The 25,203-nt window shown below is 38.1% G+C and overlaps 1 protein-coding gene across 15 annotated transcripts in view; it reads right to left on the reverse strand.

Annotated features, from left to right (window-relative positions):
- The window catches only part of ANKRD28 (ankyrin repeat domain 28), a 198,113-nt gene that overhangs the window by 51,056 nt on the left and 121,854 nt on the right, over positions 1 to 25,203 (reverse strand). For all 15 annotated transcript variants that reach the window (XR_004262917.1, XR_004262928.1, XM_032258975.1 and 12 more), the window contains 4 exons: positions 19,427 to 19,627; positions 17,749 to 17,836; positions 4,565 to 4,707; positions 821 to 1,033 (listed from right to left, as the gene is read on the reverse strand). Coding sequence is in view for 13 of the 15 variants with exons in the window: in XM_032258975.1 (XP_032114866.1) it covers positions 821 to 1,033; positions 4,565 to 4,707; positions 17,749 to 17,836; positions 19,427 to 19,627 (645 nt within the window). In the remaining 2 variants the exon portion in view is untranslated. The remainder of the gene's footprint in view (positions 1 to 820; positions 1,034 to 4,564; positions 4,708 to 17,748; positions 17,837 to 19,426; positions 19,628 to 25,203) is intronic.

Consider the following 25,203-nt stretch of genomic DNA (forward strand, 5'->3'; position numbering starts at 1 on the left):
TCCTACCCTGGCCTCTCAAAGTGGTGGGATTACAGGCAGAATCCACCATGTCAGCCCAGAATTTTCACATATTTCTAAAATCCAAATGTTTACTCTTCAATTATAACAACAACAAAAAACCCAAAAAGCAACTATTCCTATGTGCAACACACTAATAGTTTTTTTCCCTAACATTGTGTAAAATTTGAAAAGACCTGTAGAGTGAACATCCATATACATACCATCTAAATTCTACCAGTAGTATTTTACTTGGTCTTTTATTGTAGATTCATCTATCTTTCCATCCACCCAGTTATTTGATGCTTTTTAAAATTAGACACAGACATCATACATGTCACCTCTAAACACATCAAACTAGGTTTAACATCTGTTTAGATTTTTCCTTCAGAGAGAAATTTATACGCTATGAAAGCATTAAAATATACTACCTTATGAGTTTTGACAAATCTATATAATATAAACCACTGTCAAAATACCAAAGAGTACCATCATCACATAAAGTTCTTTCATGCCCCTTTTCCAGTTGATCCCTCCTCCCAATGGCGATAATTGTTGCGATTTTTTTCAATTATAGATTCTGGAATAGATTCTGGAACCCCATATAAATGGAATTATATTAGTTCTAGAACCTTACATAAATGGAAAGCACGTACATACTCTTGTGTAAGCCTTTCACTCAGCATAATATTTTTAAGATTTATCCATGTTCTTGAGTCTATCAGTAGTTCCTTTTTTATTGCTGAATAGTATCCACCATTGATATTGTTTTAACAGTGAAATACTAAATACTTAAAGCCACGTTTCTGATTTCGTTTCTTACCTTCATATTGACATCGGCCCCATTGCCAACTAGAAGTTCTAAACACAATGCTCCATGTGTTGATGCAGCAGCAAAGTGCAAAGGAGTAAATCCTTTTTCATTCTTTTGATTTACAATAGCACCACAGTCTATAAGTTCATTCACTACAACATCTTGTCCATTATAGCAGGCTACATGAAGAGGTGTATTTCCATAGGCATTTGGTTCATTCATCTGTTAGAGGGGGAAAAATGGGAATGTTAAAATAATTTTGCTAATTATCAATATTATGAGCAATTTTAGCAACCTGTGGTTGCAACAAATTACTAAAGTGAGAAACGAAGACAGGATAAATATGGAGAAGAGCTTTTTTTTTTTTTTTTTTTTTTAATGAGATGGAGTCTTGCTCTGTCGACAGGCTGGAGTGTAGTGGCATGATCTCGGCTCGCTGCAACCTCCGTCTCCTGGGTTCAAGCGATTCTCCTGCCTCAGCCTCCTGAGTAGCTGGGAATACAGGCGCATGACACCACATCCAGCTAATTTTTGTATTTTTAGTAAAATGGGGCTTCATCATGTTGGCCAGAGGATCTCGATCTCTCAACCTCGTGATCCACCCGCCTCAGCCTCCCAAAGTGCTGGGATTACAGGCATGAGCCACTGCGCCTGGCCGAGGCTTACAATTCTAAAGTTTGTTTACAATAATAAACCTTGACAGGCATTTCGGTATTACAGTGGTATTACATTCAGGGAATATAATTCATATGTACAATGTCTACTTCATGAAAAAACTGAGTAACACCAAAAGAGATATTTTCGGAAAATATAAACTAATGTATTTTTCGAGGTTCCAGGTAAGGGATTTATAATTATTTATTATCATAAAAAATAAACACAAACTGAAGATTCTGAGGTATATTCAGTAAAATGTGTATTTCCAACTTTTTCATTTTGCAGTGACAAAGGCTAAACTTAGCAATAAAGTGCAGATCAGGATTTTTTAAAAGAATGAATGGCACGTTCTTCTATTTAATTCATTTTTGCCATAAACTTGGGCTCTAAATATTTTCGGTATCACATGCAAGTATTTTATCACAAGTCAAAAGAATATGTTGAAAAATGAGAAACAATTCATGTATTAAAGGTTTTTCTTTTCTTTCTTTTTGTTTTTGAGACAAGGTCTCACTCTGTTGCCCAGACTAGAGTGCAGTGGCACAATCTTGGCTCACTGAAACCTCTGCCTCACTGGCTCAAGCGATTATCCTGCCTCAGCCACCCAAGTGGCTGGGATTACAGGCAACACCACTACTGCCTGGCTAACTTTTGTATTTTTAGTAGGGACAAGGTGTCACCATGTTGGCAAGGCTGGTCTTCGACTCCTGAGCTCAAATGATCCACCTGCCTTGGCCTCCCAAAGTGCTGGGATTACAGGCATAAGCCACCGTGCCCAGCCTTGTTTTTCTATTTCTAACAAATAAGGTAATAGTTTACATGATTTCTGTGTAGTAAAGAATCTCACCTTTCCCAAAGAGAGGTCTGTCCTTTGTCCTTGGCTTCAGGGAGGTAATCTATTATACATACCTGAGTAAAGAGTCTTTATTTAGAGTGGGGGGCTTTAAGTTACAAGGTATCATGTATTTGGAGGCTGAAATCAACCACACAGACAACCAATCAAGTCGATGTAATGGAGCCCCAATAAAAACTGAAAATGAAGCTCAGGTGAGCATTCCTTGATGGAAATACTTCATTCATACTGTCACACACTGATCCCAGGGAAGGAGAGTACTGTGTTCTGACTCCATGAGGAGGGGTAAGGGAAACTTTGCCTTTAGAATACTCCTGCACTCTACCCTATGTGTCTCTTCCTTTGGCTGCTCTCAATTTATATCTTGTCCCTGTAATAAACCACAACTGTGAGTATAAAGCTTTTAAATAATTTTGTGAGACTTTCTGGTGAATTATCAAACCTCAAAATGGTTTTGAAAGTCCTCTAAATTTATAGTTGGTCATAAGTAAGGGTAGCCTTGTACGGAGACTATGGCCCCTAATCTTGTAGTTGGTCCCAACGTAATGCAGCTTTAACATTCCTTTTCTGGGATTACTGGTAATAGAAATCAGAGGAAGTAAAAAAGTTAACACTTAACTTTAATCAAAGTACCTAGATTTTGTCACAAGAAGCTAGAACAGAGATAAGAAACAGATTCTCCCTCAGAACCTCCTAAGGAAACAACCTTGCTGACATCTTAATGATTTAGAATTTCTATACTCTAAGACTTCCAGGAGTTAAATTTCTATTAGCCCTCCAGTTTGTAGCAATCTCTTAGGAAACTAAAAAAAAAAAAAAAAGCAACTACACAACTGGGGGGCCACATGTTACTAAAAGGTTTTAAGTCTGGCCACTTATTTTGATGAAAAAAGTCACCAGTTTACAAATGTAATTGACTGTCAATAAAGTAAGTCTTAAAAATTGCACCAGAATGGACTTGAGACAGTAATCAGAAACAAAGTTGCCTCATTTATCTATATCAAGGGTCTTTTAAGATATTATTTCACCCTGCTGAAACACAGCTACAGGAGTTGAGTTCAGATTTTTGCAACTTCTTCTCGTGATCCTCACAATTTCAGTATTTATTAGCTTGTTTCAGGCACAGTGTTTCACATGGTCCATAAATTAGCCTATCTACTAGCCCTACAGTTCTGTCATGTATTCTTTGTCCAACCAGGCTATCACCTACTTTTCTTAGTTTTTTGTAGCTGATCTAAACTGCATCTCTCTAGCAAATCTTTATTCTACATCTTCTAATGTGCCATTTTAAAGAACCAATGAGTTCTTCAGAATTTGTGTTTCAAAGAATCAGTGACTTTGTCAGAACTCTACCTGAAATACGAATAAATACACTAAGAATATGGTGAGTATGGTGGCTCATCCCTGTAATTCCAGCACTTTGGGAGACCAAGACAGGAGGGTCACTTTAGGTCAAGAGTTAGGGACCAGTTTGGGTAACAGCGAGATCCCATCTTTACAAAATTAAAAAAATTAGCCTGTAATTCTAGCTATTCAGGAGGCTTAGGTGGGAAGATCACTTGAGCCCAGGAGTTCAAGGTTACAGTGAGCTGTGATTGTGCCACCACACTACAACCTAAGAGAAAGAGACCCTGTTTAAAAAGAAAAAAAAGCCAAGAGTGGGAGTAAAGTACTGTGTTTGTTTAAAGGATGGCTTGTGAAAAGCTACAGGTATTCTAAGTTATCTCAATTCAGGAATAGAATATAGCCAAATAAAGGCTCATCCCTTTTTAACCAGAGAATTGCACAGTAAGGAATATGTACACTTGGTGGGCAAAAAGCTTTTTGTTTACCTGTCTAGCTCTTACCAATATTCTGTAATGCAAACTGCTACAGTCATTTTAAGAGTATCAGACTAGGCAAAGAAGACTAACAATAGCCCAGCTATCTAATAATACCAATGTGTCTGATCTGCTGGTTGTAACTAATGAAATGGAATTACAGGCCTGGAATGTAATACAGAAGAAAAACTGGCAATAAATCACACACTTTTGAAGTGTACTTTACCTCTTAACATGCTTTGACTATTTACATGCCTTGATCATAAATCAGTGCATTAGATATTACATAAAGGACTATAAATATCCAATAAAAATATGAAACACTGTATAAAATCATTTCTTAAACTTGAAATAACTTCTGTCAATAATGTAACAAGTATAAAAGGGCTCCATATTTTTATACTGTTCAATCTATATACCTACATCAACTCCAAGATCTAGAAGGTACTTGACTACGCTGATCATTCCACTAGAGGCTGCTGCATGAAGAGGTGTATAAGACTTCTTATCCTTGCATGTCACTTCAGCTCCATGCGACACAAGTAATTTCACTACTTCAATGTGACCTAAAAATGTATTTTTGAAGAAAAAAAGAGATGAGCATATGAAAACTATTAAATATAATCCCAAATATCTTTAAGCAAATTAAAAAATACAGAATAACCAGATGATGCATGACAAGTCACCAATGAATCATGCTATCACTTGAGAGAGGACAGAGGAAAATTTTAAGACTTCAGGGCTGCACATAATGGCACATGCCTATAATCTCAGCACTTTGGGAGGCCAAAGTGGGAGGATCACTTGAGTCCAGGAATTTGAGACCAGCCCAGGCAACACAGTAAGAACCTATCTCCACCAAAAAAAAAAAAAAAAAAAAAAAAAAAAAAAAATTTGCTGGGTATGGTGGCATGTGCCTGTAGTCCCAGTTACTTGAGAGGCTCAGGTAGAAAGATCACTTGAGCCTGGGCGGTTAGGGCTGCAACGAGCTGTGATCATGCCACTGCACTCCAGGGTGGGCAACTGAGTGAGGCCCTATCTCAAAACAAAATAAGACAAAAAAAAAAAAAAAAAATTCAGGATAATTTTTATTAATGTTGGCAGAGATAATTTGTTGGCCCTCTGTACACACTGGTTCCACACCTGCAGATTCAAAAACTGCAGACTGAAAATAGTTGAAAACATAAAAACAGTTTAAAAAAAAAAAAAAAAAAAAACAGTACAACAACTATTTACATTGTATTAGATATCATAAGTAATCTAGAGATGAATTAAAGCACAGGTTATATACATACATACTATGGCATTTTATATAAGGAAGCTGAATATCTTCAGATTTTGCTATCCAAAGGAATCCTGGAACTAATACCCTATGGATACCAAGGACAACTATAATTCCTTTGATTATTTTATTCAGCAATAACCCTACAATCTATAATCTTCCTTTTACCTAGATCTTGTTTTTGGTCTAAGGTTAATACATTAATAAATTCTAAAGTTAACTTTTCATTCCTAATTTTATGTAGTTTGTGTTATTGTGCTTTGCAAATATTACATCTTATTTCTTAAAAATTGAAAGCTTGTGGCAACCCTGTGTCAAGCAAGTCTATTGCCATCATTTTTTCCATCATCATGTGCTCATTTCAGGTGTCTGTGTCATGTTTTGGTTATTCTTGACAATATTTCAAACTTTTTCATCAATATTATTTTATCTGTTATGGTGATCTGTGATCAGTGATCTTTGACATGCCTTCTGTAATGTTTTGGGCCATCACAAACTGCATTTATATAAAATGGTAAACTAATCAGGCACAGTGGCTCATGGCTGTAATCCCAGCGCTTCGGGAGGCTTAGGTAGGCAGATCACCTGGCGTCAGGAGTTGAGACCAGCCTGGCCAACATGCTAAAACCTTGTCTCTACTAGAAGTATAAAAATACAAAAATTAACTGGGCATGGTGGCACACACCTGTAGTTCTAGCTACTTAGGAGGCTGAGGTCCGAGAACTGCTTGAACCCCAGAGGTGGAGTTTGCTATAAACCAAGATCACATCACTGCACTCCAGCCTAGATGAAACAGTAAGTCTCCGTCTCAAAAAAAAAAAAAAGTGAACTTAATAAATGTTGTGTATTCTGACTACTATATTATCCCATCTATCTCCTCTTCAGGCCTTCCTCTTCATTCAGACACAACAGTACTGAAATTAGGCCAAATAATAATAGCCCTATAGTAGCCCCTAAGTGTTCAAGTGAAAGACAGCTGCGTATCTCTCATAAATCAAAAGCTAGAGGCCGGGCGCGGTGGCTCAAGCCTGAAATCCCAGCACTTTGGGAGGCTGAGGCGGGTGGATCACGAGGTCAAGAGATCGAGACCATCCTGGTCAACATGATGAAACCCTGTCTCTACTAAAACTACAAAAAATTAGCTGGGCATGGTGGCACATGCCTGTAATCCCAGCTACTCAGGAGGCTGAGGCAGGAGAATTGCCTGAACCCAGGAGGTGGAGGTTGCGGTGAGCCGAGATCGTGCCATTGCACTCCAGCCTGGGTAACAAGAGCGAAACTCCGTCTCAAAAAAAAAAAAAAAAAAAAAGCTAGAAATGACTAAGCTTATTGAGAAAGGCATGTTGAAAGGTAAGACAGGCTGAAAGCTAGGCCTCGTATGACAAAGCTACCAAGTTGTGAAGGCAAAAGAAAAATTCTTGAAGAAAATTAAACATGCTATCAGTGAACACACTAATGATAAGTAGAACACACTAATCACTAAGTAGCCTTACTGAAGATATACAGTAAGTACTAGTGGTCTGGATAGAAGACCAAAACAGCTATAACTTTCACTCAAGCCAAAGCCTAATCCAGAGTAAGGCCTTAACTTGCAATTCCATGAAGGCTGAGAGGTGAGGAAGCTATAGATGAAAAGTTTGATCTAGCAAAGATTGGTTCATGAGGTTTAACGAAAAAGGCTGTCCCCGTAAAGTGCAATGTGAACAGCAAGTGCTGATGCATTAATAGAAACTGTAGCAAGTTATCTAAAAGATCTAAGATTATTAATGAAGGTGGCTACATTAAACAACAGATTTTCAATGTAGATGAAACAAGCTTCTATCGGAAGATGCCACTGAGGACTTTCACAGCTAGAGAGAAGTCTATGCCTGCCATCAAAACTTCAAAGGGCAGGCTGACTCTCTTGACAGGCTAATGCAGCTAGTGACTTTAAGTTAAGCCAACACTGATTTACCATTCTGAAAATCCTACAGCCAGCGTGAATTATGCCAAATCAACTTTGCCGATGATCTAAAATGGAACAACAAAGCCTGGATGACAACACATCTGATTATAACACGGTTTGCTGAATATTTTAAGCCCACTGTTGAGACATGCTGCTCAGAAAAAAAAAAAGATTCCTTTCAAAGTAGTACTGCTTATTCACAATGCACTTGGCCACCCAAGAACTCTTACAGACAAGGAGATTACTGTTGTTTTCATGCCTGTTAACACAAGTCACTGTTGTCCCTGAATCAAGAGTAATTTCAACTTTCAAAGTCTTTATTATGTAAGAAATAACATTGGACACAGATATAGCTGCCATAATTAGTGATTCCTCTGATGGATCTAGGCAAGTACATTGAAAACCTTCTGGAAAGGATTCACCATTCTAGGTGCCATTAAAAACATTCCTGGCCTGGCATGGTGGCTCACGCCTGTAATCCCAGCACTTTGGGAGGCTGAAGTGGGCAGATGAGGCCAAGAATTTGAGACCAGCCTGACCAATATGGTGAAACCTCGTCTCTACTAAAAATACAAAAATTAGCCAGGCATACTGGAGGGTGCCTGTAATCCCAGCACTTGGGAGGCTGGGCTAGGGCAGGAGAATCACTTGAACACAGGAGGCAGAGGCTGCAGTGAGTCGAGATCACACCACTACATGCCAGCCTGGGCAACAGAGTAAAACTCTGTCAAAAACAAACAAAAATTTCTGATTCACGGGAGGAGGTCAAAGTATTAATCGTAACAGGAATTTGGAAGAAGTTGATTCCAACCCTCAAGGATGACTTTGAGGGGTTCAAGACTTTAGTGAAGGAAATAATTGCAGACATGGCAGAAATAGCAAGAGAATTAGAAGAAGTGGAGCCTGAAGATGTGCCTGCATTGCTATAATCTCACACTAAAATGTGAACAGATGAGGAGTTGCTTCTTATGGATGAGTAAAGACAGTGGTTTGGTGAGATGGGATCTACTCCCGAAGATGCTGTGAATGTTGTTGAAATGACAACAAGGCTTTTAAAGAAATGACTATAATTTTGCAGGAAATTCTATGGGTAAAATGCTATCAAACAGCTTCACATGCTACAGAGCCATCTTTTGTGAAAGTTAAGAGTCCACTGATGCAGCACATCTTTATCTCATTTTAAAAAAATTGCCACAGCCATCCAAACCTTCAGCAGCCATTCACATTGACACAAAACTCTCCATTAGCAGAGATTATGACTTACTAAAGGCTTATATGACAGTTACCATTTTTTAGCAATAAGGTATTTTTTAAGACAAGAACACTGAAAATTAAAAAGACCAAAGACATGTACATTGTTTTAGCTGCACATTTAATAAACTATAGTATAGCATAAACATATTTTATAAATAATTATTTTTAGAAACAGAGTCTTGCTCTGTTATCCCAGCTGGAGTGCAGTGGTATGATCACAGCTCATTGTAACCTCAAACTCCTGGATTCAGGTGATCCTCCCACCTCAGCCTTCTGAGTAGCTAGGACCACAGATGCACACCACCCTGCTGGGCTAATTTTTAAATTTTTTTTGTAGAGACAGGGTCTTGTTATGTTGCTCAGGCTAGTTTGGAACTCCTGGCCTGAAGCAGTCCTCCCACCTTGTCTTCCCAAGGTGTTGGAATTATAGGTGTGAGCCACCACAGCCAGACTAAACATATCTTTTATACGCACTAGGAAACCAAAAAATTTTTATGACTTGCTTTACTGTGATATTTACTTTGCTGTAATGGTTTAGCACCAAACCTACAATCTCTCTAATCTCTGCCTTACTGGAATCGTTTCAATCTGGGAGTTTCTTGGGCATGTTTCTTCAGAAAGTTAGGTCTTTAGAACATGCAGCCAAAAACCTTTTTTTCCTTATCATTTCCACCAGATCTCCTTAACTAACTTAGTTTACTACTCACCCTTGTAACCATCAGGAAAGGGTTGGTTATACTATGTGATGGTTAACAATCAACTCCCAAATCTCAGTGGCTTAAACAATTAATGTTTTTATTTCTCTCTCAACCCTAACAGGTTGTCAAGGGGGCTTCTCTAAGTTACTCAAATAACCAGGCTCGCGTAACTGACATCATCTTCAATGTGGCTGGTCACTGTAACAGAAGGCGGAATAGACTGCAGAGTTTTCCAGCAATTAAATGCTCTGGCCCAGACTGATGTTGCTTTTGTTCATGAGTCAGAACTAGTCTCAGTCCCCAAGCAACTACACAAAAAGGTCAGGAAGGAGGCCATGTATCTGGAAGGTGAGAGAAACACTATTCTCCTTTTCTAACTTGTGACTTTTTACCAGATTAGATTATATAGTGCTTTCTCTTCTTCCCACAATCCTTTACACCTCTGTGTCTTTGCCCATGAAACATTTTCTTTATGTGGATCATTCTGCTTGGATGTCTCCTCCCAATCATTGCTATTATACTAATCCTTGAAGAACCATGTCAGAGTCCACCTTTCCTGACCAATCCAATCAACTCTCTTCCCTAGGCCTATTAGCCCTGTGATGTTTCTTCAATGGAAACATTAATTACTAACTTTTAAATTACTTTTTGTGCATTAATCCCCGAATATATTACATACTTTCAAGACTGTTCTACTTCTTGATCTGTTCCACAAAGTCAAGAGCAGCATACAAAACAGGCACCCAATACATTTTTGTGACATTAAAGAAATTACCTGTGATGCCATTTAAAAAATCCCTTCATGTAGAATGAGTCTATAAAAAGTTAGCAAATTATACAATAAAGTTTTCAAACAGAGGCCCCCCCTTCAAAAAAATTAAGCCAGGATACAGCAAGATGCATAATCAGTCAGATTCAGTTGTTTATAAACATAAATTATCAAGTAAAATAGATATTCTCAGCCTCTTTACTCCCATTTTAATATGGAAAAGAAATATTTACTATTATGTTTCTAGGAAAGAAAAAAGAATATAATGAGTTAAGGTAATTTTTAAAAATTATTAAAAAAATTTTTTGAGACAGGGTTTAGGCTTTGCCACCTTGGCTAGAATACAGTGGTGCAATCAAGCTCACTGCAGCCTCAACCTCCTGGGATCAAGCAATCCTCCACTTCAGCCTCCTGAGGAGCTGTGACTACAGGTGTGTGCCACCCCACACACAGCTAATATTTAAATTTTTTTTTTTTTGTAGAGAGAGGGTCTTGCTATGTTGCCCAGGCTGGTCTCAAACTCCTGGGCTCAAGGATCTTCCCATCTCGGCGCCCCAAAGTGTTGGGATTACAGGCATGAATCACCATGCCCAGCCCAAGGGAAAAAGTATTTATTCAGAGTCATCACAATAAGGTAACTGGAGGCTAAACTTGGCTGAATATTGCTAAAAGTACTGAAGGCAACAGGAAAGATCAATGTGTAAAGGGACCTGGATAAAGGGTGATGGCAGGAGCAAGCACAAGGTGGGAAGAAGAAAATGATCAATTCATTTGGAGATGAGGTACGATGCTAGTGAATAATGACAAATAATTCAATAGCATAAGTATAAGAGGTAGAGCCTAAAAAGAAATTAAAGGAGTCTCAACCAGGGAATGGAAGGTCAGGGCTAATAAGAAAAACTGGGATAAATAAATTATAAGACTAAATATAATCCCCAATGTCTCCTACACTAATATTGATGAATTCTCTGAATATAACCTAGAGGTGACAATGCCTGTATTTCAGGTTTGTATTTTCTTAAAAAAAAAAGAGGAGGACCCAAGATGGCCGACTAGGAAGAGCTCAGGATTGCAGCTCCCAGTGAAAGTGCAGAGGGTGAGTGGACGCCACATTTCCAGACGGATTTGTATTGACCACAGACCAGGAGATTCCCAGGTGGAGGAGCCCCACGGGTCGCCAGCGCGGCTTCTTTGCCGTCGCCGTGGCGCGGCGGGTCTCCATACAAAATACACTGGTCCGAGTGCCCTCTTAGCTGGCGATTGGAGACCCGGGAAGGCAGATCGCCCATTCATCTGATTTAAAAAGGAACTGAAACAGGGAGCCAGGCCAGGAGATTCCTGAGCAAAAAATCTCCATGAATCTCAGCGCAGCTGTTTCAGCCAGCGCAGTAAGTTGCCGCAAGGGAAATCACACAGATCTCCTCGACTGTTCAACTAAAAAACAAACAAACAAACAAACAAAAAAAAAAAACAACAGACTCTGAGTCAGGGAGTCAGGTGACCAGGCTCAGCTGCACCCACCTCCACACACAAAAAAACAGCAATTGAAAACGCTCTGGGTTGAGAGTTTCAGAGCTAGCGCAGCTGAACGTGGGACAGTCCAGCTCTGTGGGGGAGAGGTGTCCACTATTACCGAGACACTCCTCCACTATGGAGGAAACCCACTGTTTCCGAGGCAACCTGCCATTACAGAGAGACTTCACCATTACAGAGGCGGGCCACCATTGCTGAGGCAGTTCTAACTACACCCATACAAACAGGACTACAGAGAATATCACATGGCAGCTGGGCGGAGCCCACAGCAGCTCAGCAAAGCCTCTGCAGGCAGACAGTAACTAGGCTGCCTGCTCGCTGGGCAGGGCAGCCCTGGGTAAAAAAAAAAAAAAAAAAAAAAAAAAAAAAAGCAGGAGCACAACGGAAACTCATAAATAAAGCCCTAAATCCCTGGGACAGAGCAAGCACCTGGGTGAAAAAAAAAAAGAGTTTATGAGTTCTGCTGCAGCAGACCTAAAGGGACCTGCCCAGCAACTCTGAATGAACAACGGAGCTCACGGCTCAGCACTTGAACTCCAATAAAGGACAGACAGTCTCCTCAAGCAGCTCCCTGACCCCTGCATATCCAAAGAGTCACCTCATAAAGGAGAGAACACACTGACATTTGGCGGGTATCCTTCTGGGATAAAGATAGCAGAAGAAGAAACTGGTAGCAACCCTTACTGTTCTGCAACTGCTGCAGGTGATCCCCAGGCAAGCAGGGCCTGGAGTGGACATCAGCAGTCCTACAGCAGAGGGGCCAGACCGCTAGAAGGAAAGCTAAGAAAAAGAAGTAACTTCAGCATCCACAAACTGGAAGTTCACTCAGAGACCCAAACAGAAAGTCAGCAACTACAAAGACAACAGGTGGATAAATCCACAAAGATGGGAAGAAACCAGCGCAAAAAGGATGAAAACACCCGAAACCAGAACACCTCTCCTCCTAAAAGGGATCACAACTCCTCACCAGCAAGGGAACAAGGCTGGATGGAGAATAAGTGTGATGAAATGACAGAATCAGACTTCAGAAGGTGGGTAATAAGAAACTTCAGTGAGCTAAAAGAACATGTTCTAACCCAATGCAAAGAAACTAAGAACCTTGAAAAAAGATTTGACGAAATGCTAACAAGAATCGACAACATAGAGAGGAATATAAGTGAATTGATGGAGCTGAAAAAAAAAAAAACACGAGAACTTCGCAAAGCATGCACAAGTCTCAACAGCTGAATTAACCAGGCAGAAGAAAGGATATCAGAGATCAAAGATCAACTCAATGAAATAAAATGAGAAGGCAAGAATAGAGAAAAAAGGGTAAAAAGGAATGAACAAAGTCTCCAAGAAATGTGGGACTATGTGAAAAGACCTAATCTACGTTTGATAGGTGTACCTGAATGTGATGAAGAGAATGAATCCAAGCTGGAAAATACTCTTCAGGATATTATCCAGGAAAACTTCCCCAACCTAGCAAGGCAGGCCAATATTCAAGTCCAGGAAATACAGAGAACACCACAAAGGTATTCCTCAAGAAGAGCAACCCCAAGGCACACAATCGTCAGATTCACCAGGATTGAAATGAAGGAGAAAATGCTAAGGGCAGCCAGAGACAAAGGTCGGGTTACCCATAAAGGGAAGCCCAATAGACTCACAGCAGATCTCTCAGCAGAAACTCTACAAGCCAGAAGACAGTGGGGGCCAATATTCAACATCCTTAAAGAAAAGAACTTTCAACCCAGAATCACTTATCCAGCCAAACTAAGCTTCATAAGTGAAGGAAAAATAAAATCCTTTGCAAACAAGCAAGTACTCAGAGACTTCATCACCACCAGACCTGCTTTACAAGAGCTCCTGAAAGAGGCTCTACACATATAAAAGAACAACTAGTGCCAGCCACTCCAAAAACATACCAAATGGCAAAGGACATCAACAGAATCAAGAATCTACATCAACTAACGGGCAAAAGAGCCAGCTAGCATCAAAATGGCAGGATCGAATTCATACATAATAATATTAACCCTAAATATAAATGGACTAAATGCCCCAATCAAAAGACACAGACTGGCAAAATGGATAAAAAGCCAAAACCCATTGGTGTGCTGTATCCAGGAAACCCATCTCACATGCAAGGATACACAAAGGCTCAAAATAAATGGATGGAGGAAGATTTACCAAGCAAATGGAGAGCAAAAAAAAAAAAGCAGGAGTTGCAATTCTCATCTCTGATAAATTAGACTTTAAAGCAACAAAGATCAAAAGAGACAAAGAAGGATATTATATAATGGTAAAAGGATCAATACAACAAGAAGAGCTAACGATCCTAAATATATACGCACCCAATACAGGAGCACCGAGATTTATAAGGCAAGTTCTTAATGACTTACAAAGAGACTTAGACTCTCACACAATAATAGTGGGAGACTTTAACACCCCATTGTCAATATTAGACAGATCGAACAGACAGAAAATTAACAAGGATATCCAGGACTTGAACTCAGACCTGGAACAAGCAAACCTAATAGACATTTACAGAACTCTCCACCCCAAATCCACAGAATATACATTCTTCTCAGCACCACTTCACACCTACTCTAAAATTGACCACATAATTGGAAGCAAATCACTCCTCAGCAAATGCAAAAGAATGGAAATAATAACAAACAGTCTCTCAGACCACAGTGCAATCAAGTTAGAATTCACAATGCAGAAACAAACTCAGAACTGCACAGCTTCATGGAAAATGAACAACTGGCTCTTGAATGTTGACTGGATAAACAATGAAATGAAGGCAAAAATAAAGATGTTCTTCGAAACCAACGAGAACGAAGACACAACATACCAGAATCTCTGGGACACATTTAAAGCAGTCTCTAGAGGAAAATATATAGCAGTAAGTGCCCACATGAGAAGGAAGGAGAGATCGAAAATTGACACACTATAATCAAAATTGAAAGAGCTAGAGGAGCAAGATCAAAAAAACTCAAAACCTAGCAGAAGATAAGAAATAACTAAGATCAGGGCAGAACTGAAGGAGATAGAGACACAAAAAACCCTTCAAAAAAATCAATAAATCGAGGAGGTGGTTTTTCGAAACGATCAACAAAAGACAGACCACTAGCCAGATTAAAAAAAAGAAAAGAGAGGATAACCAAATTGATGCAATAAAAAACAATAAAGGGGATATCACCATAGATTCCACAGAAATTCAAACCATCATCAGAGATTATTACAAACAACTCTATGCACATAAACTAGTAAACGTGGAAGAAATGGATAAATTCCTGGACACTTGCCTCCTCCCAAGCCTAAACCAGGAAGAAGTCGAAACCCTGAATAGACCAATAACAAGGTCTGAAGTTGAGGCAGCAATTAAGAGCCTACCACCCAAAAAAAGCCCAGGTCCAGATGGGTTCACCGCCAAATTCTACCAGACATACAAAGAGGAGCTGGTACCATTCCTTCTGAAACTATTCCAAATAATCCAAAAAGAGGGAATCCTTCCCAAATCATTTTAGGAGACCAACATCATCCTGATACCAAAACCCGGCAGAGACTCAACAAGAAAACTTCAGACCAATATCCATGATGAACATAGATGCGAAAATCTTCAATAAAATACTGGCAAGCCAATTGCAACAGCACATCAAAAAGCTTATATACCATGATCAAGTAGGCTTCATCCCGGGGATGCAAGGCTGGTTCAACATACAAAAGTCCATAAACGTAATTCACCACATAAACAGAACCAAAGACAAAAACCACATGATTATCTCAATTGATGCAGAGAAGGCCTTTGACAAAATTCAACAGCCTTTTATGCTAAAAACCCTCAATAAGCTAGGTATCGATGGAACGTATCTCAAAATAATAAAAGTTATTTATGACAAACCAACAGCCAATATCATACTGAATGGGCAAAAACTGGAAGCATTCCCTTTGAAATCTGGCACTAGACAAGGATGCCCTCTCTCATCACTTCTATTCAATACAGTACTGGAAGTTCTAGCCAGAGCAATCAGGCAAGAAAAAGGAATAAAGGGTATTCAAATAGGAAAGGAGGAAGTCAAATTTTCTCTATTTACAGGTGACATGATTGTATATCTAGAAGACCCCATTGTCTCAGCCCAAAATCTCCTGAAACTGATAAGCAACTTCAGCAAAGTCTCAGGATACAAAATCAATGTGCAAAAATCACAAGCACTCCTATACACCAATAACAGACTTAAAAAGAGCCAAATCAAGAATAAACTTCCATTCACAATTGCTACCAAGAGAATAAAATACCTAGGAATACAACAAACAAGGAATGTAAAGGACCTCTTCAAGGAGAACTACAAGCCACTGCTCAACGAAATAAGAGAGGACACAAACAGATGGAGAAACATTCCATGTTCATCGTTAGAAAGAATCAATATCGTGAAAATGGCCATACTGCCCAAAGTAATTTACAGATTCAATGCTATCCCCATCAAGCTACCAATGACCTTCTTCAAAGAACTAGAAAAAAACACCTTAAACTTCCTATGGAACCAAAAGAGAGCGCGCATAGCCACGTCAACTCTAAGCAAAAAGAACAAAGTGGGAAGCATCACACTACCTGACTTCAAACTATACTACAAGGCTACAGTAATCAAAACAACATGGTACTGGTACCAAAACAGAGATATAGACCAATGGAACAGAACAGAGGCCTCAGAGGCAACACAACATATCTACAACCAACTGATCTTTAACAAACCTGACAAAAACAAGCAATGGGGAAAGGATTCCCTGTTCAATAAATGGTGTTGGGAAAACTGGCTAGCCGTGTGCAGAAAGCAGAAACTGGATTCCTTCCTGACACCTTACACTAAAATTAACTCCAGGTGGATTAAAGACTTAGACATAAGACCTAACACCATAAAAACCCTAAAAGAAAATCTAGGCAAAACCATCCAGGACATAGGTGTAGGCAAGGACTTCATGACCAAAACACCAAAAGCATTGGCAACAAAAGCCAAAATAGACAAATGGGACCTAATCAAACTCCACAGCTTCTGAACGGCAAAAGAAACAGTCATTAGAGTGAATCGGCAACCAACAGAATGGGAAAAAATTTTTGCAGTCTACCCATCTGACAAAGGGCTGATATCCAGAATTTACAAAGAACTAAAACAGATTTACAAGAAAAAAACAAACAAGCCCATTCAAAAAAGATGAACAGACACTTTACAAAAGAAGACATACATGAGGCCAACAAACATATGAAAAAACGCTCATCATCACTTGTCATTAGAGAAATGCAAATCAAAACAACATTGAGATACCATCTCACGCCAGTTAGAATGGCAATCATTAAAAAATCTAGAGACAAGGCCGGGCGCGGTGGCTCACGCCTGTAATCCCAGCACTTTGGGAGGTCGAGGCGGGTGGATCACGAGGTCAAGAGATCGAGACCATCCTGGTCAACATGGTGAAACCCCGTCTCTCCTAAAACTACAAAAAATCAGCTGGGCATGGTGGCGCGTGCCTGTAATCCCAGCTACTCAGGAGGCTGAGGCAGGAGAATTGCCTGAACCCAGGAGGCGGGGGTTGCGGTGAGCCGAGATCGTGCCATTGCACTCCAGCCTGGGTAACATGAGTGAAACTACGTCTCAAAAAAAAAAAAAAAAAATCTAGAGACAACAGATGCTGGAGAGGATGTGGAGAAATAGGAGCGCTTTTACACTATTGGTGAGAGTGTCTTTGTAATCAGGTAGAGTGACTGATAAATCAGGAAATGATACCAGTATTACACAGAAAACATGTCAGTTCATATGTGCTTTTTCCTATCCAGGAGTTAAAACAGCAGAAGCAGAGAATTATAACCTCTGGCCAGAAGAAAATATGCCCTGGGATCTAGGGCTGCAAAGCGAGTTGTTTCAGCTGTTTTAAGAACCTTTTTTAGATGAACTGGACCCAGTGTACTCCAAACCTCTCCCATTACCGGGCTTGTTCTGCCTGAACATCAAACTCAGATACTGTGGAGCTTTTCAGTACCCCTAAAGACAAATGCTATACAAACAGCCAAGAACTCAAACGTACAGTTTTTTTCTAAACACATGTAGATATATAAACACATAATATCAAAAACTAAATTTTAAAAGTACATACCCATATATGCTGCCCAATGGATAGCACGCCTATCTTTCTTGTCAAAAGCATTAATATTGGCACCTCTAGACAAGAGTAATTTGACCATCTGGAATAAAAGTAAACACAGTGTCATCAAAATTGTGAAGTACAATTGTCTATGAATGTACATTTGTGACAGTTACTCATCTCAATTTCTCTGGCAACAAATGTCTGCCGTTATAGAACAGAAGGAGCTAGACTAAATACTCAAGGTCATTTAACATAGTAACAGGACAAAATATGAAAAAACAGTTAACTGTGGGTATTAGTGAAGTCAGGCATCAATACCTTTTTAGGATGCCACTTTGTGCTTGGCATTTTATGAACTAAGTACAAATCTGGAAAGTCTAAAGCTGAAATATTTAATAAGAGGTTTTGATTCTATTCACTGTCTAAAATGTTATTAAAATACAAAGTGCATTCTTATTCTATAAATGTCTTAAACTTAATTCAAACACAAACACAGTACCTACAATATAATTAGACCTGGAGGTCTCTGCATAGTCTGCTTACCTCACAATGTACCAAGAATAATAATTGCACCTAACCATATTTACAATCATTTCTTGACTGGAAGGCTACTGCAGATTTCAAATAGGGATACATCTGTAACCTTAACCGCAGTGGAGGCAAGGACTCTTTATATTATAAAATCAGAGAAGTACAGTAGTCTTCCTTTATCTACAGTTCCACTTTCTGCATTCAATTACCTGCAGTCAACCATAGTCTGAAAATAGGTGACTACAGTACAGTGACAATAAGATATTTTGAAAGAGAGACTACATTCGTGTAACTTGTATTACAGTATTTGTTAAAACTGTTCCATTTCATTATCTCTTACTGTGCCTAAATTATAAATTAAATTTTATCATGGGTATGTACAGAAAAAAACCATAATATCTATAGGGTTTGGTACTATCCAATGTTTCAGACATCCATAGGGGGTACAGAAACATATCTTCTGTAGATAAGTGGAACTACTTTGAAAAAGACATGACAGCCACTAGCTCCCAGTCACAGAACCTTGGGAATGTTGCTTTACCTATGAGTTCCTATCCCTGAAACAAAAATGAAAGACTAGGTAAGCTGGCTTCAAAGGTTCTTTTCTTCTGTTACCTTCTTCCCTAAATATTCAATGTATACATAAACCCCAACCTTTGTTATGACAACACCTAGCACAGACATTTGCTGTATAAGATAGCTAAATAGCAATTTTCTTAAATTGTTTTGATAGTTCTGTCACTAAAGGATTCTTTTGACTAAGGGTTGATAATAAACTACTAAAAAGAATGTTTTCTAAATTCTGCCTTCCTTTGCTATTTACTATATACTTCTGGAAGAACAATAACATATCTCTGTCTTCACATATTTTTCCTCCCACAATAATAAAACATACTTTTCCTGTTGTATTAGAGTTGGTAATGTTCTCGTTGGTCACCCCAGGTTGACTGTATAAAAGTAGTATCTACTAAATAGATTTCTAAACTTGAGAAAGTTATAAAAGGAAGTCTGAGGGTTTCCTAAAGGCAAAATCAGACAAAAATAACAATGATAAATAGTTCTGTATGCTTTTACTATGCATGAATGAAAGTTCTTTAATAAATGGTATGGGGGGGAGACAGAAGAGGAGAAAAATCACTGTCTAATTGCCACCTACCTCACCATGTCCACTGAAAGCTGCATGATGTAATGCAGTTCTCCCTGCTCGATCAGACACGTTTACATTACTCAGAAGAGGTACCAAAGCTTCAGCACACTTTACAGCTTTATTAGCAGCAGCTATATGTAAAGGGGTTTGCCAATTTTTGTCTCGAGCATTAACATCTGCAGAATGTTTCAAAAGTACCTGAACTGCTTCCTAAAACATGTGGAGATAAAAGTTAAAAAAGACAAATGAGTTAAGAGTTTAAGAAGTTACTTCTATATATAGTGTGTATCTGTGTGTTTGTGTATAATTATGTATCTACATATGAAGAAAATAAAAAAGCTCTCAAAGAACTCACTATAAACAAGTAGAAATTTACCCAAGGAAACAAAATATTTTGAATGTAAAGGCAATACTCAGAGTACTCAGAGCAATATAAGATGCATCAATATCAAACTCCCTTTCCAAACTACCCTACCATTAAATGCATAAAAATTGCTATCAAAAAGTGCAAGAAGAAATACTAACAACTATTATTCAAAAACATTCATTCCCTGTATGTTATTTTTCTAGGTAACTAAATACAATTTATATTTTTGAATAGTTTTTGTTTTTAAGAGACAGGATCTCGCTCTGTTGCCCAGGCTAGAGTGCAGTAGGGCAATCATAGCTCACTGTAACTTCAAATTCCTTGGCTTAAGCGATCCTCCCACCTCAGCTTCTTGAGTAGCTAGGAATACAGGTGCGTGCCACCCCTCTGGCTAATTTTAAAATTTTTTGTAGAGACAAGGTCTTCATATGATGCCCAGGCTGGTCTCAAACTCTTGGCCTCAAGTGATCCTCCTGCCTTGGCCAAAGTGTTGGGATTACAAATGTCAGCCAGTTGTAGAGCCATATGTGGCTCTTTGAATAATTTTACGGAATATATTTATTACTTTACATTGCATATATAAAAATTAAAAACATACTATTTCTCAAAGTATTATACATGCTATATTTTACAAAATGAAAAATCACTAGGACTGATTTCACTGGGGAAAAAAAAAAAAAAAGACATAACATATGCAAGGCTGTTTTTGCAGTGCTGCTTAGAGAGAAAGTTAAGGTAATATAAGAGTCTACTGTCCAAGGGGTTTATCTCCCAGAAGCACATGGAAAACCTCACAACACTACCTCTATAAATTGGACTCATGGCAGGATTCCAAGGAATTCAGTATGCCATCAACATTAAGCAGCACAATCAGAGCTAAACTTAGCAAAATTTTTCTCCTTTCAGCGATAATCCTATATTTTGGTAAATGGATGCCAAATTACATATGAAAATGAAAAGTACCAAAACCAGAAAAGAATCTGGGTTCTCATCTCAATTCTACTATTTACAAGGTATACTACTGAAGTTCTATAAAACTAACCCTAAATGTTCTTACCTGTAAAGGAGATGGGGTTGGGGGAAATAACATCTGCCTACCACTCTTTTCAAGTATGGTATAAAGCACAATAAACTAATGTACATGAGAAGTGTTAGAAAGTGAAAATAGCTATAAATATACAGAGCATCAAGGAAGACTCAACAAAATACTATTAGTTATGAATCACCCACAGCCTTTTTTAGGCCTCTGAAATAAAAAGTAGTCAGAACTGTTTGAAACATGGAAATAGCACCAGTACTTAATAGGGTTGGCAAAAGACTGAAATGATGCCCAGTTATATATCATATTGCTAAGGAAGTCAGCCAGCTAATCAAAGATATACGGAGGCCTATGACTCTACAATTCCACAACAGTGATTTATCCAAAAGAAACTTAAAAAAAATTCATCTAAGAATGCTCATAGCAGTTTTGTTCCTAACCACCAAAAACCAGAAATGCAAATGTCCATCAATAGAAAAACACATAAACAAACAGTACATCTGTACTACATACTCAGCAATAAAAATAAACCAATAATGCATGAAACATGGATAAATATCAAAAATGCTGAACAAGAGGTCATGACAAAAGAATACATATTGTATGATTCAATTTTTATAAAGTTCTAGAATAGGGAAATTATGCTGAGAGAAATAAGAATAATGGTTGCCTCTGGAGACAGGGAAGACTGACTGAAAAGGAACATAAGGGAACCTGCTGGGGTAATAGAAATCGCTATTTCTTGAATGGGATAAAGGTTACACAGGTGTATACATTTGGCAAGTCTTAAGGGTGTACACTAAAAAAACCATACATTTTAAATCTAAGTTATACTTCAATTTAAAAAGGAATATAGAAAGAGCACATATAAGAATACTCACAAAATTATTAAAAACAAGGTATAAGCACTATCAAGATTTCTGATCCTAACCTCTAAGAAGAGTACATTGTGATTTGGGGGTTCTAAAACTAACACTATATTGGGAAATGTTAGTAGGTATGTTAGTGAATGTAACAAATAACTTAAAATTAAAATGAAGAATTTGTAATTGGATAAACTGGGCAAACACAGAATACTAGAGATGTCAGCCTTGCCTTATTTCATTTTGGAACTCACAATATAAACATTAAAGCTTCTGGAAAGTTTGGGAAATACTTATGTTACATTAGTAATAACAGGAAAATCAAATCTACTTTTTTGTTTCACTAAAAAGCAAGAATAAATCTGGTTCATAGTAGGTGACAGTAGGTAAGTGGGAACCTAAAGAAGACAATAAACACAGCAATTAAGACACCAGAGTATCAAGACAGATCAAGGTGTGAACCGAGTCCACTATTTCCTACTCAGAGTAATACATGCCAGATCATAACAGCAGTGATCTTTAAAAAACTCAGAGAAAGCTGAAGAAAATCCCTAAAGGCTGGAGACATTAAAAAAGAGGTGAATTTCTAGAACTACAAATCAAAGAGCCTGATGTCATACCTTAGTATAATTCTACATCATATTATCAGCATATCATAAGCACACAGAAAATAATGTGGGGATAACCAAGGGCACAGATGATTTTATTAACAAAAATATTATCACAGTAATCTAAATTTTCAGTTATTAGAGGATATGTGTAAGAAGTGCTGCTAGTGTAACTTGATTTTTTTTTAAAGCCAAGTAAATATTCCATGACATTAATTCAAATGAGATTATGAAATATGGGATAATGACTAAAGATTAAACAACTGTACTCAAAGAGTATTTATTATCATGGGGTCAGTATAGAAGAGGCTCCACAGTACCAGTTTTCGCTTTTGGTTCTATCTTTTTTTTTTTTTTTTAAGCAATTCTTACCATTGATTTGAAGGCAAGCACAGGAAAAACAAGGGCTTAACATATTTGCAAATAAACACAAACCTCAGAAATACCAAACAATATCTCATGTGATAATAGAATTTAAACTCAGTTATCTTGACAGACCAAAAACATTAATTCCTGATTAGGTTAAAAAATAAGTTGTATGCCCTCCAGTAGTGTGATATGGCTTTCAGAAACACACACACCTCCTAAAAAACACTCCTACTACTTGGATATCCATTTATTCAGAAAAATATGCAGCACTTACACAGAGCTGAACCACATGGTACTCTTAAGGAATGACAGTCACAATCATAGTAGTGGAGACAGACTGAGGCAGCCAGCTAGCAGAAGGAGGTATGGAAACCAAGTCACTGAAGAAGAGTTGGGGAGTCTGGGATATTTAACTTGAAGCAGTCTTAACCTAGGTTCAGTCAGAGAATTAAGCCCTACTGTATGTGCTAAATTAAATTCTCTCCTATGCACCTACCACTATGCTAGCTATACTGTCCTTAGGATAATTTAGAAAACAGTCACTCCAATCAGCATGCGTAGGATTTAGTTCCCCCATGGTATCCCAAAAATATAAACCAAAAGCTATCTAAGATTTAAAAAACCCATCTCTTTACATATCTCTCTGTGGCCATAGCTATATTTTCTGTTAAACGTATAAGTATCACTACTTTTGCTCTCAGGATGTAATGAAAATAAATAAAAGAACAATGGTGAAAGTGATACTCTTGACTAGGTTTTCTAGCAGTTTTACCAATTAGGAGATTTTTTTCAAAAGAAAAATGAAACTCAGTGTTTACAGAAGTTGTATCTTTTTGGAACAGCCACATTTTTATAGCTGTTTCTCATAATCCTGCAAAAGAGTTATCAATACTACACATAGCCTTGTAATTTTTAGTTATTTCTTTTTCTTTTCTTTCTTTTTTTTTTTGAGGTAGAATTTCGTTCTTGTCGCCCAGGCTGGAGTGCAACAGCATGATCCTGGCTCACTGATAACCTCTGCCTCCCAGGTTCAAGCAATTCTCCTGCCTCAGCCTCTGGAACTACAGGCATGCACCACCATGCCTGGCTTATTTTTGTGTGTGTGTATTTTTTGTAAATTTAGTATTTTTGTATTTCATATTTTCACCATGTTGGCAAGGCTGGTCTTGAACTCCCAACCTCAGGTGATCCAACCACCTTGGCCTCCCAAAGTACGAGATTACAGGCGTGAGCCACTGTGCCTGGCCAATACCACATTTTCTTTATCCAGGTGTTAACTGATGCACATTTGGGCTGGTTCCATATTTTTACAGTGGCAAATTATTCTGCCATAAACATGTATGTACCAGTATCTTTTTCTTAAAATGACTTCTTTTCCCACCTAGTAGTGTGATTGCTGGATCAAATGGTAGATTTCGTTCTTTAAGGAATTTCCATACTGTTTTCCACAGGTTGTACTAGTTTACATTCCCACCAACCGTGTAAAAGTGTTCCCTTTTCACTGCATCCAAACCAACACTATTATTTTTTGACTATGGTCATTCTTGCAGGAGTAAGGGTATCACTTTGTGGTTTTAACATTTCCCTGATAATTAGTGATGTTGATTATTTTTCCATTTTTGTTGGCCCTTTGTATATCTTCTTTTGAGAAGTGTCTATTCATGTCCTTAGCTCACTTTTCTTATGGGATTTTTTTTCTTGCTGATTTTAGTTCCTTGTAGATTTTGGATATTAGACCTTTGTTAGGTGTATAGATTCCAAAGATTTTCTCCTACTGTGTGGGTTGTTTGTTAATGCTGCTGATCATTTTCTTTTGCTGTGCAGAAGCTTCTCAGCTTAATTAAGTCCCATCTATTTATCTTTGTTTTTGTTGCATCTGCTTTTGGATTCTTGGTCACAAGTCTTTGCCTAAGCCAATGTCTAGAAGGGTTTTTTCTGATGTTATCTTCTAGAATCTTTATGGTTTCAGGTCTTAGATTTAAGTCTTTGACTATCTTCAGTTAATTTTTGTATAAGGTGAGAGATGACTATATAGTTTCATTCTTCCACATGTGGCTTGGCAATTATCCCAGCACCATTCCACTGCTTTTGTTTGCTTTGTTGAAGATCAGTTGGCTGTAAGTATCTGGCTTTATTTCTAGGTTCTATTTCTGTTCCACTGCTCTACGTGCCTATTTTTATAACAGTACCATGCTGTTTTAGTGACTATCGCCTTATGGTATGGTTTGAAGTCATGTAATGTGATGCCTCTGGATTTTTTTTTTTGCTTAGTTTTGCTTTGGCTATGCAGGCTCCTTTTTGATTCCATACGAATTTTAGGATTTTTTTTTTCCTAGTTGTGTGAAGCATGACGATGGTATTTTGATGGGAATTCAATTTGTAGATTGCTTTGACAGTATGGTCATTTTCACACCACTAATTCTATGCACCCAATGAGCATGGGATGTGTTTCTGTTTGTGTTGTTTACGATGTCTTTCAATATTGTTGTTTAGTTTTCCTTGTAGAGGTCTTCCACCGCCTTGGTTAGGTATATTCCTAT

The sequence above is a fragment of the Sapajus apella genome, unplaced genomic scaffold (genome assembly GCF_009761245.1).
Source record: "Sapajus apella isolate SASKATOON/1434 unplaced genomic scaffold, GSC_monkey_1.0 scaffold4, whole genome shotgun sequence".
NCBI classification, from domain to species: Eukaryota; Metazoa; Chordata; class Mammalia; order Primates; family Cebidae; genus Sapajus; species Sapajus apella.